The 14,554-nt window shown below is 42.4% G+C and overlaps 1 protein-coding gene and 1 long non-coding RNA gene across 5 annotated transcripts in view; one reads left to right on the top strand and one right to left on the bottom strand.

Moving 5' to 3' along the window:
• The window catches only part of XRCC5 (X-ray repair cross complementing 5), a 133,151-nt gene that overhangs the window by 77,038 nt on the left and 41,559 nt on the right, over positions 1 to 14,554 (bottom strand). For all 4 annotated transcript variants that reach the window (XR_006713145.1, XM_045481162.1, XM_045481163.1 and 1 more), the window contains exons 15-16: positions 6,482 to 6,575; positions 4,722 to 4,791 (exon numbers count right to left, since the gene is read on the bottom strand). Coding sequence is in view for 3 of the 4 variants with exons in the window: in XM_045481162.1 (XP_045337118.1) it covers positions 4,722 to 4,791; positions 6,482 to 6,575 (164 nt within the window). In the remaining variant the exon portion in view is untranslated. The remainder of the gene's footprint in view (positions 1 to 4,721; positions 4,792 to 6,481; positions 6,576 to 14,554) is intronic.
• LOC123599435 lies at positions 4,769 to 8,202 on the top strand. Its single transcript, XR_006713147.1, has 3 exons — positions 4,769 to 4,874; positions 7,615 to 7,769; positions 8,116 to 8,202. It is a non-coding gene; the product is annotated as an uncharacterized LOC123599435 (long non-coding RNA).

The following is a 14,554-nucleotide window of genomic DNA, read 5'->3' as shown; positions in this document are numbered from 1 at the left end:
GTTTTCTCTCCTGAGTAGATGCGTCACTGTTGTTCTGGGAAAGGACTAAGAAAGTATGTCACATTGTTAAAAAAAAAAAAAAGAAAACTTTTATAGGGTTGAAGATGTTTACAATTTTAGTTACTGTTTGTATTTAGTATCCTTCTTTCAAGACATTCAGAGTATCCAACAGAAGTTATTTTCCTTAAATTTACCAGCTCTGTGTAAAACAACAAAAAAAGGCTATATTTTTATCTTCCTATGTTTATCTGGAAAGAGCTATAAGTTACATAATCCATACCCAAGATTACATAAATCAGACCCATTACAACACACACACACACACACACACACACACACCCAGGAAACTTCTCCCAGATCTCAACTCCTGGGAATCCAGAATTCAGGGCTTGCTTCATGATAGATGACACACGTAAGTAACCTGCTGTGCACACGGGTGGTGCTATCCCATACAAAACTGGAACTGAAAACAACTGTCTCTTTGGCTTTTATGAATGCCGTAATTTTGCCACCAATTGTTACCACATTCTAACGAGTGTTGACAAATTTTAAGAAACACCCTTTCAAACTGAAAGGATACTATTTGCTAAAGGAGAATGAAGTAAGAACAAAGGCAAGAATGCTTGAGGATGAAAAGTGGTTCAAAGTGAGAGGAAACAGGAGAAAAACGAAAGGCCTCCACCGCCAGAGAATACAGTGATTCTAGTCAATCACCTAATCAAATGGGTATGTGCACATCTACTGTACATAGATGCAATGTTAAATGTCCACCATTTCTGCTCAGAATGGCTCCTCTTGACAGGTTTGTTTTTTACAACAACCATGGCCTGTGAACTCCACTGGGTGGATCAGAGCTACACCACCCTGTCACTCCTCAGAAGCCGAACATAAAACCTATGATCGAAGGGGCAAAAACAGGGTCCACGGAACACAGTTACATTCCATCCTTTTATCTGTCTCCACAGATCCATCTTTTCTGACTCATAAGGTCCTCAGAGAACCTGTTTTTGATACACCAGGTACATTCAAGCTACTTGACATAGTATCTCATATTCAGTAGGAACGTCTAAATTTAGACATATCTCAAGCACGAAGAAATTATTTGGAGGCCTAAGTAATGAGGTTTTTCCTCCTCTAATCTGCGGTCTATCTTTTGGCCACTTTAGCACTCTTCCTAAGTAAAAGCAGGGAAGGGTCAGGGAGTTCGAAATCCATGGTGCTCCTCCAAGAGTTGGTGGAGGTGGGTGTTCACCTAAGTGGATAACCCGGATTCGAGGAGTCTCTGAGGACTCTGTGCTCTCAGGTTCTTCCACTAACCCACAATTAACAGATAAAAGACACCACGGATGACAGCACTGATGCACTTAGGAACTGTGTGAGGGGAAACTACTTTCACCTTTGAGAAACGATTATCATGTATACAATGGTGGTCAAGAAATTTTCTATTGTAAAACTGTAGTGACAGAATGGTGGGGTGGGGTGGGGTGGAGAAGGAAAGGAACCAGAAAAAGAAGGGCACCTGAGAATCAAAGACAGCTTACAGAAGTATCAGCAGCCGGAAAGAACACATTCCGGGGGTTCAGTGTCATCTCTATGCCAATAAGCTTAGAACAAGAAATATCCCTCACACGGAAAGCCAGAAGATATGAAAATGTGTAGATGCCTACTGCAGACTGTTGGTGTCAAAGTGACAGGGTCACAATACTCACGCTGACCACACTATTAGGCTAGATGGAAAGAAATACCCACATTTTAGTTTAATAGATGAACAGGTCAAGTTCTAAGGGTGAAACAACCTTACCATTTACTACTGATCACGCTTTTGGCAACTGAATTTAAAAAGTAAATCTACTGGAGGAAAGAGAAGAGCTTCTCTCTCCCTGACCCTTGGCACAGATCCTTGGGAGGGACGGAGGAGGTCAATACCAGAAAGGTAGCTTCAAGTCTGGAGGATGACTTTCGGCTTCAAGGGAAGTGAGTCTTCACTCACAAAGGGGCTTAGTAGAGATGTGGAACAAAGGTAGATCATGTAGAACAAAGGTAGGAAAAGTAATGAACAAACAAAATGTCTGGAGAGTGAAGCAAGGACAGAAGGACAAAAGGGAAGCCAGGTTAGGACCACAAAACAGAACCGGTGCTGACAAGTGTGCAGTCCCATTTTCCCAGAACCCTGCAGAAAGTCTGCCTTTGTGAGGTCACTGCAGAGCTCTCACTGACCGAGTCCTAGCCAGAGGAACAGAGGGACCCCACCATCACACCAGCAGCTCACCAGGACTCAGTCACATTCAACATAAAAGGAGCAAAGGTTTAAAATACATGACCTTATTATGTCTGAACAACAACAAAAATGCGTAGGAAAGGAGGGCATTAGCAATCAGGACAAAGTCAGCTAAGTAGACAAATCCAGTATTTGAAAACGATAGGGATTCGAATCCCTGACTGCTCTGGAGGGAAGTTCATCTCTTCTAGTTTTATAGTTTTCAATCTGTAAAGTGGGGAGAATGATACCTATTGTAACTTGTATGTCATCTAGAGGTCACTTGCCCTTGTTATTTTCACAAGACTGCTTCGAATCCCCAATCCCATGGCCTGCGAAACATGGTTTTCCTGATACGCGAGCAAATTCTTAGCAATTTACTCTCTCCTGACCTCTTCAGGCTCTGGTCTCTAATGCCCTGAGGTCCTTTCTCTGCTCTACCTGAAGTAATTCCAGACCAAACTTCTGCCTCTTCACCAGCTTCCCCAAATAGAACACTCAAACCAAGGATTCCTGAGTTTTACTGACACCGAGTATGTGCAGTCGTGAGCTGGGAACACAACGTAGAATGCTGTGTCCTTATATACCCATTCCACTTCCTCTCTTCCGCTTTCGGATCATCCCCTCCTGTCCTGAACTAGCTCCAGTTTTTCTACTTCTATGATGTTAGTAGCTTCCCTCTCCTCTGAAGCCTGACTGGCCAACCACCAAAGCCTGGGGACAGAGACTCAGCCTCTACCCTAAGCAGTTATCAAGGTATTTTTCCCAATTAAAAAAATTATTTTTCTTAGAAAATTCTGGCACCAGCCGTTAAAGCTCTACCATCTTCTCCGTTTGCTCACATGACTGCAAGATTGCTATGGGGGTAAATGAGACAAATAATATAATAGCTCAGCATATGCTATTATATATAGAATATGCTAGCACAATGACTTGAACACAGCAGACACTAGTGGCTGCCTTTACGATTGTGATGATGCCAGATTTAGTCCCTGAAGAGACCACGCCTATACCAGCCAGAAAGACCAGTCACTTCTAAAGGGAGGTCCTTTGACTTTGGCCAAGGTAACTGACAACTTATAATCAAAAGCTAAGAAGGCCTCCATCTTTCTGCAAAAACATAATCATGATAGGCGATGGCTGACTTGTCACTGCATTCTTCCAAACACAGTCACAACAGCCAAGCAGCCAAGCAGAACACAGCACTGGTAAGATGTTGTGAATGCTTCCTTTGATCGTCCCCTGTATGAAGGAGAGAAATCCCAAAAGTAGAAGTTTCCACCAAGCCTTCCACAAAGCTGCCACTTTAACTTTAATTTCCTTCTTCTATTTAGATGTAGTTCTGCTTTGTATTAAACTCAAAAGCGAATTTTCTCCTATATAGCAGTTCTTAACAGGGCAAAAAGCTCTTTCCCCATCTCAAAACACAAGACATACATAGATTATCATGACCACGAAGCTCCTCTTCCTCTGGAAATTCTCTTGAGCTGGCCTTCTGACGTTCCTGCCAACAATATGTGGTCTAGTAGGCTGCACGCTCTGGGGCTCAGCTGGTTACGAATGCTTTTGGGCAGGAGCACAGCACATCCAGGCAGCTTGCTAGGATCCTCAGACCCTTAAGAAGTAACCTACACCTATGCTAGGCACTGCAGACGATTAAACTAGACTGTATAAAGTTTTCTAACATTTAGGAGTCATTTTGCCCCTAAAAGGCCAAGAAGTAGGAAAAGAGGTTCTGTGCACACATTAGCGTAAACACGCAGAAAGGCAGCTCACAGACAGGTCTGCCTCTGAAAGGCAACAATGAATACAATGCTGTTGCAGACACAAACCAGCAGGGTTACAACTGCCAGCTGCTACTCCTTAAAGAGTTAATGAACAAGAACTTGACCACCACCAAGTGAATGAATGTTGGTCCCGGACCCTCTGTCCATTCCAGGAAACTTTTAATATTAGTCCCAGCCTAAATGGAATTCTAGGTTACAATTCATCAAAAGAAGACTGTGAGGATGTAGGCGATTTCAGAAAGATCAAATCTAGGGGTAGCAGCAAGGTAACCTGGGACTTCTATAAAGAAGCTCAAACCCTTAGGCTTCGAATAAGAACTATGGGTCACTGAAAATAGGAAGATATGACAAAACTGTTTTATTCCAAGCTCATTCACAAGACCCCAAAGAACTTCAGTGAAGTGGAACCATAAGCTCTAAGGCTCTGGCCAACAGTTTTCTTAACAGAAAGATCTACAAGTTAGTTCTTTTCCTGCTGGGGCAGACCTGTGTTGCTTCAGTGCTCAGAATGTTGCTTCGGTGAGCTCCCCAGTAACGGAGAGTCACAAAGGTCCACCAGGAAAGAAAGTTGCTACATAGAAAGGATACCAACAAAGGACTACACTTCCCAATCCAGAGTATAAAGCCATTACCCTGATTATCTCTCTTAAATGCATAACCAGTGGCATATCACTCACCTTCCTCAAAGCTGGCTTTCTTCTGCCTCACTAGAACACGGAAGTTCTCAGCAGGATTCACACTTCCGACCTAGAATACAGGCACAGACAATAAACCTGAAGATCGCTTCTGTTTCTGGCAGCACCCCAGGCAACACAAGATGGCTTAATGTGGTAAGTGTGCTTTTATAAAATAAACCCAAAGACAAAGACAAGGCCCTTTCTATTCATTTCTAGTTCCAGGCTTCTGTGAAAAGCAAGCAGATTCCTGTGGCCAAAGAGCCGCTGTCTATACTTGTACTCACCTCTCTTGAACCAAGATGACTTCTTTCCAGAGAGGTCGGCAGTATTACAACCCAAGTCACCAGCCAACTCAGCTAGAAGCTTTATGTGACACAGTGCTGGTACGTCCAGACACCCAGCCAATTAGGAAGGGGAGGATTCTGCAGTGCGGGGTCAGTTCAGAATAGATGTGCCCCGCTGCAGATGACATGAGAAACAGCAGCCGGTTGCTCGGTTTGCTGACTCCTTGGCACTGAAGTTTTGGTAGAACATACAAACATGCCCAAGCTGAACGTGTGCCCCCAAAGTAAAAGCAGATGTTGTGTAAAGATTTACTACAGTGCTATGTGGGGAAGTCTCAAAGATGAAACGCTCTGCCACACTAGATGGCACTTCCCGATCACATGTGGGTCTTTAACCTTCCACTGCCAACCTTAATAGGCCCGATGTTTCCCTCAGTTCACAGGGGAGAAGACAACAGGGTTCTATTATGGTTGGTAAACTTTGGTACAAAATGTACTGAAGTTTCCAGTTTGCTCTGGGCTAGCAGTCAGAAAAGCTCTCAGAACAAATAAGGTCATGATTTTTTCCCTTTACTATAAAACACTGAAATAAAATCCAAGTAATTTTCAGATGTTTAGTTTTCCTGAGAGCATTTCTTTTTGAGGTTGGAAAAAGGCATGCCCTAATGCTATCTATCCTGCCTAGTGTATTTGACTAGTGAGGGACAACTTTTAAGAATCACTGATTATAGGGGTGCCTGGGTGGCTCAGTCGGTTAAGCATCTGACTTCGGCTCAGGTCATGATCTTGTGGTTCGTGAGTTCCAGCCCCGCATGGGGCCCTGTGCTGACAATTCAGAGCCTGGAGCCTGCTTCGGGTTCCGTGTCTCCCTCTCTCTCTGCCCGTTCCCCACTCATGCTCTGTCTGTCTGTCTCTCCTCTCGCTCTCAAAAATAAACATTAAAAAAATTTAAAAAAAAAGAATCACTGATGAAAAATAATGCCACAACATAATGTATCCAAGTTCCAAAATCTTCCATTAAAAAAAGGTCTCAGTGTCAAAGGATACTTGGTTCGGGAAGTCTTAAGCTTATAAGACCTGTTCTGAAGTTGTACATTAGAAAAGAAATAGAGGAGTTACGCTCTTAAATTTTATGTATTTGGAGCCTAAGACCCATACCATCAACCTCCACTTATCCTATCATTTTAACTAAACAGAAAGCTGCAAAATAAAGCCAACCAAAATAGCTCCACAAAAAGGGCTACCACTTAAGCTGTTCCATGTGCTACATATTATACGGTGCTCTAAGTACTACATGGCATATAGAGAATTCTACAGGAAACTCCCTGACAATAAAGGAAGCAGTGTGGGAAGGGCGTGTATGGTTCATATACCGAAAGGACCAGAGAAAGTGATTTACTAAAGGACTAACAAACACTGATGCGATCTGTCCCAAGTCCCAACCTTCCCAAAAGGCCCTGGAAAAGTTCTGCTTACTCTGGTGACACTGCCTTCAGCCAGGCTGGAGACGCTAAAGCATGCTTCCCCTTCCTGAGTCTTCAGTTTTTTAGAGGCGGGTCCCTCTTCATGGCTGGAAAAGAAATAAATGGGTTTTGTCCCCCCGCCCCAAAACAGAATAAACAACAGGAAACCCAGACTTGGCTGACGTGTAAAGTATACATTTCTTTTTCACATGTCAAAAATGAACAGCCGCACTTACTCCCTCTTTAAAGAAGAACCTGCCTCCTTCTTGCGGCCCCAGGACTCCTGCCGGCCTGGCGGGAGCAGAGCAGCCTTGGCTGTGCCTCACGGAGCCAGAGAAGTCATAATCCACAGCCGCGTCACGCGGCCCCCGCCAAGGATGAACCGCAAGCACAGGGAGAGGCAATGCAGCGTTTCACGAAGAGATCCGTTTGCCCTTCAGAAAGTATTTGCTAGTTTCTGTCCCGGAATCGATAGCTATTAGCTTTCCACGGACACAGACGACCTTTGGGTCTACTATCCCATCTTCTCCATCATGGATGTGAGAGCTTTGTAAGCTTCTACTCACAGCTGTCAAAACTTACTAGACAATCCCTAATTAAATATGTAAGACCTTATTCTTAGAGAAGTCTTAAACTATAAAAAACCACTTTCAAAAAAAGCCTTTTAATTTGTTCTTTTATAAACCTAATTCTGTTTTGGGCAATATGCTAACAGTCTACCAGCATCTGTGTGGTAAGGGAAAGAGGATTCCAAGGATTTATATCAAACATCTTGTCTCAAGTAACCGGCTGGCTTCAACAGCCTGCCTTAAAGTCAAGAGGAGGACAAATTAATTGCAAAGGAGAAGAAATCAAATTCAAAGACTCTGCCCATAACCTCCCATAAGCTGATGAACATATAGAGATATGAAGACTTTTCTCCCAGACAAATAATCAATCTGGGCCAAAAGTAGCTGTGAAGAAATGGCTAAAGGAGGAGGGACGTTAGTAACTAAGATCTAGTATTTCTAAGCGTGAGGTGTTTTCGTTCAAAAGCCCTAACTTCAGAGAATGAGTCTTGAAGAAGAGGTTATTCTAAAAACAAAGAAAAATGAGGTATGAGCTGGCTTATTCAATGATATTTCAATAATGAGTCTCCTCTTCCAGTGGGATAAAAGGACCGAAGCAATCGTTACAGCCTCACAAACAAGAACTGAAACTTTTTATTACTTGACATCTTTCCCATTGGCCACTTGCCTTTTTCCCTTTGAGAAGTAAAGAAAAGAAGACAAAAGGATGGGGACGAGGAAACATTAAAAGGGGTGAGTCATCCAGAGTTCTTTCCACCACGTAGAATAAGAAATAAACACAAAACCTTGATGGCAAAAATGGAGGAAAAATGCACAAGCCCAAGGGAGCATGAAATTGCATCAGAATTTGAGTCTGTTAAAGAAAAAGTCACAGCCATTCAGTTCACCTTTGCCAGTTCTTCCCAAGGGACAGAAAACATGGTGCTCCTGGATCCCAGTCTCACTTTTCCCACTGACTAACCCTGGACTCTTACACCTTCTTGAAGGAATTGATTTTGAAGGTATATTAATTTTTTTATACATAGAGTTTAAAGTCTAGTAAGTGACTCCTGTCTCTGGTCTTCTGTTTGCTCCTTAGAAAAACACTATAATGAAAAGTACCATGAGCATATCAACTACTCATCTACTGTCTTCCAAAAACACAAACTAACTTAGACTGTGGTGAAAAGAAGTATGAGATATCCAAAGTGCTATGCTAAGTTCTGTGAGAATGCAAGGTTGAATTGCATGAAGAATTTCTTAAACCCTCCAAAATAAGGTTCTAGGGAAGGAAGGACAAAGAGACATATATATCAATCCTCCAGGACTAGGCAGGTAAAGGCAATAAGCAGAAAGTAGTAAAAATTTGAATACGGTTAATATTCTCAAGATTGAACCATTTAATAGCATGATTAGGAATTTTACAAATATTAAACTAATCATGTCTCTCGGTGGTGGGAAAGGGCAAAGACTCTCATCCCAAAATTACCTATGAAGAAGCCGAGCTCTGGAGGACAGAAATTATCTACGCAAGACTCCAGCAGACATACAAATGTCAACAGCTACTGCATGTGGATATCGGAACCATGGATAATTTATTGTACTTTCTCATTTTCTTACTGTCTTTGGTAAATCTGTATACATTTTTTTAACTCATTTTTTTTGGTCAGACATTTACCTAATACTATGTGCTGGCCGCTAAGCTCTATCGTAAATGTACAAAAATTAATATGTAATCAACACTTTAGGAAATTCAGCCAAATAAAAAAGATAAATATGTAAACAGGCAATTAACAAACTACTGTGGCAAGCAGCATATCCTCAAGAGAATAGCCAGCTGCTGTCCTGGGCTGAGGCAGAAGGGGCAGGTTGGGAAGTAGTGAGATAGGAGGCGGGGAAATACAGTAGTCCCCCCTTATCCATGGTTTTGCTTTACAGTTTCAGTTACCCGCCATCAACTGTGGTCTGAAAGCAGATGGCTTATGGTGAGAAGGTCAACAGTAGCCTAATACTATGTCACTATAGCTACATCCTTCACCTCACTTCATCTCATCACATAGGCATTTTATCACCTCACATCATCACTAGAAAGGTGAGTACGGTGTAACAAGACATTCTGAGAAAGAGAAGGAGAAAGACCACATTCACAGAACTTTTATTACAGTATACTGCTATAACTGTTCTAGCTGATTATTAGTTATTGTTGTTAATCTCTTACAGATATATGTGTGTACAGGAAAAGAAACACAGTATGTATAGTGTTCAGTACTATTCATGGTTTCAGGCACCTGCTGGGGGGTCTTGAAACGTCCCCCTGTGGGTAAAGTGGGACTACTGTACCTAAATCATAGACACAGACATTGTGAGGAAAGAAAGGGGTTCTCTAGAGAGCTGGATTATGGATAGTTGTTTCTTTTCTGCCTGCTTATCTAGCTTTTCTCACTTGTGTAACAGAGTTTGATCTTAAGCTGATGCTAATGGAAAGCCACTAAAGCAAGTTTTTACTCAGGGGTCCAAGGATAGTGACAAGAATTTGTGAACTACCTGAAATTACATGCAAAATTTAGTTTGTTAGGGCATTTTCCTGAAGAGAGGGTTCATAGTTTTTACCAGATTAACAAGTGGGTCCATCACACACACATACACACACACACACAAAGATTAAGGAACACTGCATTAAAGAATTTTAAGCAAAGAAGGAATGTGATCAGATTTGTTTTTTTGAAAATCACTCAGATAGCAAATGCAGAATGGATTAGAAACAGGTAAGACTTGAATGAGGGAAATCAGTCAAGGGGTCATCTCAGAAAGCAGGCTAAACTGAGGCCTACAGAAGAGCAGTGGCAATTTGAGATGCTAACAAGAGCTAACTTTTTTTTGTTTTGTTTTAACTTTTGCCACTTGCCAGTCACTATGCTAAGCATATTTAAAATACCTCAGGGGCGCCTGGGTGGCACAGTCGGTTAATTGTCTGACTCTTGATCTCAGCTCAGGTCACGATCTCACAGTTTATGATTTTGAGCCCCATATTAGGCTCTGTGCTGATGGCATGGAGCCTGCTTGGAATTCGGTCTCTCCTTCTCTCTGCCCCTCCCCAACTTGTGCGTGTGCACACATGCTCTCTCCCTCTCTCTCTCAAAATAAACTTAAAAAAAATTTTTCTTAATTAAAAAAAAAAGCCTCAGTTAAATTTCACAATGATACTATGAATTATCTATTATTATTGACCTTTTACAAATGAACAAACCAAGGTTCAAAAGGGCCTGACCTTGTCTAGAAGCACACATTAGTTAAGGGGGTCCACAATTAATTCTGTACTCCCAGTCCTTCTCCTATACAGCCTCCTGAAAGGTGGGTATTTGTTACTGCCACTCAACACTGAGCAGCTTGCCAATTTTAACCACCACTGAAAGGAAATACTTCGATTTTGATCCATCGCTACCTGACTGCAAAATCAATGCCATCAGCCACTATACTAACCTGAGGCGAAAGGAGGAGATTTGAGGTAAATTTAACATAACTTGGTAAACCAATCAGACATGGAAAGTAAAAGAAAGGTTTGACTCCCTGGAAATTAGGTGTCAGTCACCGAAACAGAGAAGAACAGCATGAACAGGGCTTTGAAGGCAGCACGGGAGGAGATGGAAGATGATGAAGTCATTTCTGGACACACTGAACTTGAGGGATCTATAGACACCTCAGAGGTCCAGAAAACAGGATGGAAACCTATTAGAGTGGGCAAATATTTAGTAGTTCTTGAAGACATGTACATAAAATAATAAAAGGTCTTAGGACACGCACTGCTAAGGCGATAAGGCATAATGATTGAGAAGGCAAGCTCTGGAGTCAGGCTGTGTGCATGGAAATCCTTTCTCCAACACCTAACCCGCTGTGGTCTTGGGCAAGTGTCTTATCTTCTCTAAGCCTCGGTGTCCTCGGCTTTAAGAGGAGGTTAACAGAAGAATCTACTCCACAGGACGGTCAAGACAGCCGACACGGGTAACGCATGTGGAGCACTCGGCACGTACCCGTGTCCGATACATGTCAGCTCTTTCTGAGGAGTCCTTCAGAACAGAACAACATTTAAGGTTGGTGGGGGGAAGAAAGCAGACCCCAGAGGAATCTGAGATGAAGCTGCAAAGGCTTAGAAAGGAAAATCTTGAGATGTGGAAGTTAAACCTTCCCGAAGGTTTCAGGGAAGTGGTGGTAGCTGGGAAAAGCAGCAGTGTGGACTATTGTTCCAATAAGCCTAGCTCACGGAAGGAAAGAAGATGGAAACAGGGAGCAGTCTGAGGGAGAAAGCTGAGGGGATGACTGTATTTTGTTTTAGAGAAAAGAAATACGATGTTAACATGTGAGGACAAAGGAGCTGGTATGGACGGAGAAGATAAAAATACAGAATGAAGAAATTATTAGTGGATGAAGGTACCAGATGAGACAGAAGACGGCATCTTAGGACACAGGCAAAAGTCTGACTTCAGGCAGGATGATGTACCCCATTCCACTGAGACAGGAAAGAGGAAGTGAAGGCAGATGCAAAACAGGTATATGGGAGATGGGCCAGAAAACTGAGGCATCCCCACCTACCGGGCCTCGATCTTCCCCACGACACCATTATCACCATCTTCATCACCGCCGTAGTTGCCACAGATGTGCCCAGGACGTGATGAGCAGTTTGTAAATCGGTTCCGCACCAACACTGTACGCTTACTATGTGTTAGGCACTGCGTCGGGTTCTAGACACACAACTGCCAACGGCATGTCTTACTCAATGAACCCGCGTGACAACTCCATGAGAGCTATTCCTAGTATCCCTGGTCACCCACCAGGAAACTGGAGCTGAGGGCGGATAAGCAAGTTGGGCCTAAGGTCACACTGCAGAGTGAGGGGACCAACTCACATGTCTGACTCTAGAGTCTAAACCAGTAACCAGGTGCGGCTGGTCGCGGAGGTAAGTGGGGAGGAGTCTTAGCAGACTTGAATAGAAAAGTTTAGACTATTGAGCATAGAGACAAAAAGGCCATCAGGGGCACATATGAGTTTAGTTGCACAAACAGGATTAGACCTCCAATGTCCTAATTCTCACGTTTAAGTTCCCTGTCCAAGAGATGACATTTTCATTTCAGGGGTATGCAGCAACATTAAGGGAAACAATGCTGTAGACGATAAGGGCATGAATACATTTTTGGACTGCAATATCACAAGGTGCTCTTATCTTCTTCAAATGAAGAAATCACTCCTGATATTCGGGATTCAACAGGTCCAGCGTGAATACTAGATCTTCTCAAACAGTCCATATTTTAATGGATAATGATACTGTTATTGCTTTGGGTTCTGACTACTGCCTTCAAACTGCTTCAATATCTGTGATTTCACTGTTATAATATCTCTTGAGATGAGGCTGTTTTTAGATGGAGAAATTCTCCTAAAGGTGAGATTACTTAACCAAAATCAGATCAAGAGTGACATAGCTGGGATAAAAACTGATGATTTCTAGTTCAAGACTCTTGTTTTGGCCTCTGACACTTCCTGAACAGATATTTGCCTCTCACCTCTATGACGGAAATATGTACCTGGGACATGGAGATACTGAAAATACACAAAAACATAGCCAGTTGTTAGCAATTTTTCCCCCTTTGGGAGACCACCTCTAAAGCTGATTGAAGCCTTGTCATTAAAATTGAGGGGTTTTAAGATCTCTGCAGAAGGGAGTCATTCCTCTTGAATACAAGAGTTCCCACCTACGGGCCTCAATAAATATTTGTTCAATGCGTCATTTCTGCAGCTCTTAAAAACCCGTAAGACTTCCGAGAAGAAAGGATAGAGAATAGGAGTGTGAGTAGGTGTGTGTGACCGAGATAATTCCCGGGCTGGTTACTTGGCTATGTCGCAAACCACTGTGGGAGCAAAGAACAAGAAGCCCGTACACTCGGGCTTCCTGAAAGAGTGAGCATGAGGAGCAGGGATGAAGGTGTAATCACCGCGGGGATCAAAATCACAGAACAACAGTCTTTTGGGCCTATGTGGTGTGTTTTTTAACCAGCTAATTTACATTTTAATCAACGGGAGGAGGGGAGAATGGCCCATTTCTTTCCCACAACACCAGAAGGTAATCAAGATCATGAACTGGAGCTTTAATACAGAGAGAGAACAGCCACATGACTGCCGTGAAGCTACGGCAAGGCTGTCAAGGGAAGAAAAGGACTCAGAATTGTATTGAGCTGTTCTTCAATCCTAACCCAGAGGGATACAGGTGGATGAGGAAAGCATAGGGAAAGTGGTTTTTTAGTGAGTCTTTCTATGCAGAAGGCGGCATGACAGACTACAAAAACCATAAAACTCTCCAGCATGTGTTAGGAATGCATATGGTACACTATACCAATCCCATGATTCTTTTTTTTTTTTTTTTTTTTTTTTCTTCCAGTTCTGGCAAAGCTTGGGGTATTAACCTCTAAAAGGTCACAGTACACGCAAAGCTTTCCATTCAACTTGGAAGATAATTCACTAAATTAACAATTTATAGAACCCTGTGAAAGTTTCTGAAAATTATTCCATACTTCTCCAATGGGGTATTTACAAACAATATGCTTTACTTTGTCAATATACAGCTGTGGGAAGGAAATTAAAGGAAAAAAAATTAAGGTCTAAAACTGAATCTTAGAAGGCAATGTAAAGAAATGGATAGATCATTTTGATTTGGGGAGAAAAGTCACCAATAACCAAAGCCACACCTGGTAAAATCAATGTTATCCACCCAAATGATTCCAGATAATCAAGAACAACTTCTTACGGTTTTTGTTTTGCTTTGAATGGAAACTGATACGGATTCTGAACAGAATCTGATGAGGGAGAAAACATACTAGCTACCTGAAAGCTTGATCATAGGAAAAGCATTCTGCAGTCCTTAAACTATAAATCCCTTCCTATTGGTGTAACCAAGTACATCCCTGATAGACAAGCTAAAGAAGAGCCAGGTTTTCATCCTCCCTCCCACTTTTCCTCCAAAAATCTCACTGCTATTCTCTGATACCAACCTCTGACTGAAAAAACTTATGACCTTCACCCTGCCCTCTCATCCCCAGCACTCTACTTCAAAAACAGTAGAAGTGCCACTCTGGAAAATAGTGTGGAGGTTCCTCAAAAATTTTTAAATAGATCTACCCTATGACCCAGCAATAGCACTGCTAGGAATTTACCCAAGGGATACAGGAGTGCTGATGCAGAGGGGCACTTGTACCCCAATGTTTACAGCAGCACTTTCAACAATAGCCAAATGATGGAAAGAGCCTAAATGTCTATCAACTGATGAATGGATAGAGAAGTTGTGGTTTACATACACAATGGAATACTACTTGGCAATGAGAAAGAATGAAATCTGGCCTTTTGTAGCAATGCGGATGGAACTGGAGAGTGTGATGCTAAGTGAAATAAGTCATACAGAGAAAGACAGATAGCATATGTTTTCACTCTTATGTGGATTCTGAGAAACTTAACAGAAGACCATGGGGGAGGGGAAGGGGGAAAAAAAAAGAGAGGGA

The sequence above is a fragment of the Leopardus geoffroyi genome, chromosome C1 (assembly GCF_018350155.1).
Source record: "Leopardus geoffroyi isolate Oge1 chromosome C1, O.geoffroyi_Oge1_pat1.0, whole genome shotgun sequence".
NCBI lineage: Eukaryota > Metazoa > Chordata > Mammalia > Carnivora > Felidae > Leopardus > Leopardus geoffroyi.
The sequence above is the reverse complement of the archived record's forward strand: the minus strand, read 5'-3'. Positions and strand labels throughout refer to the sequence as shown.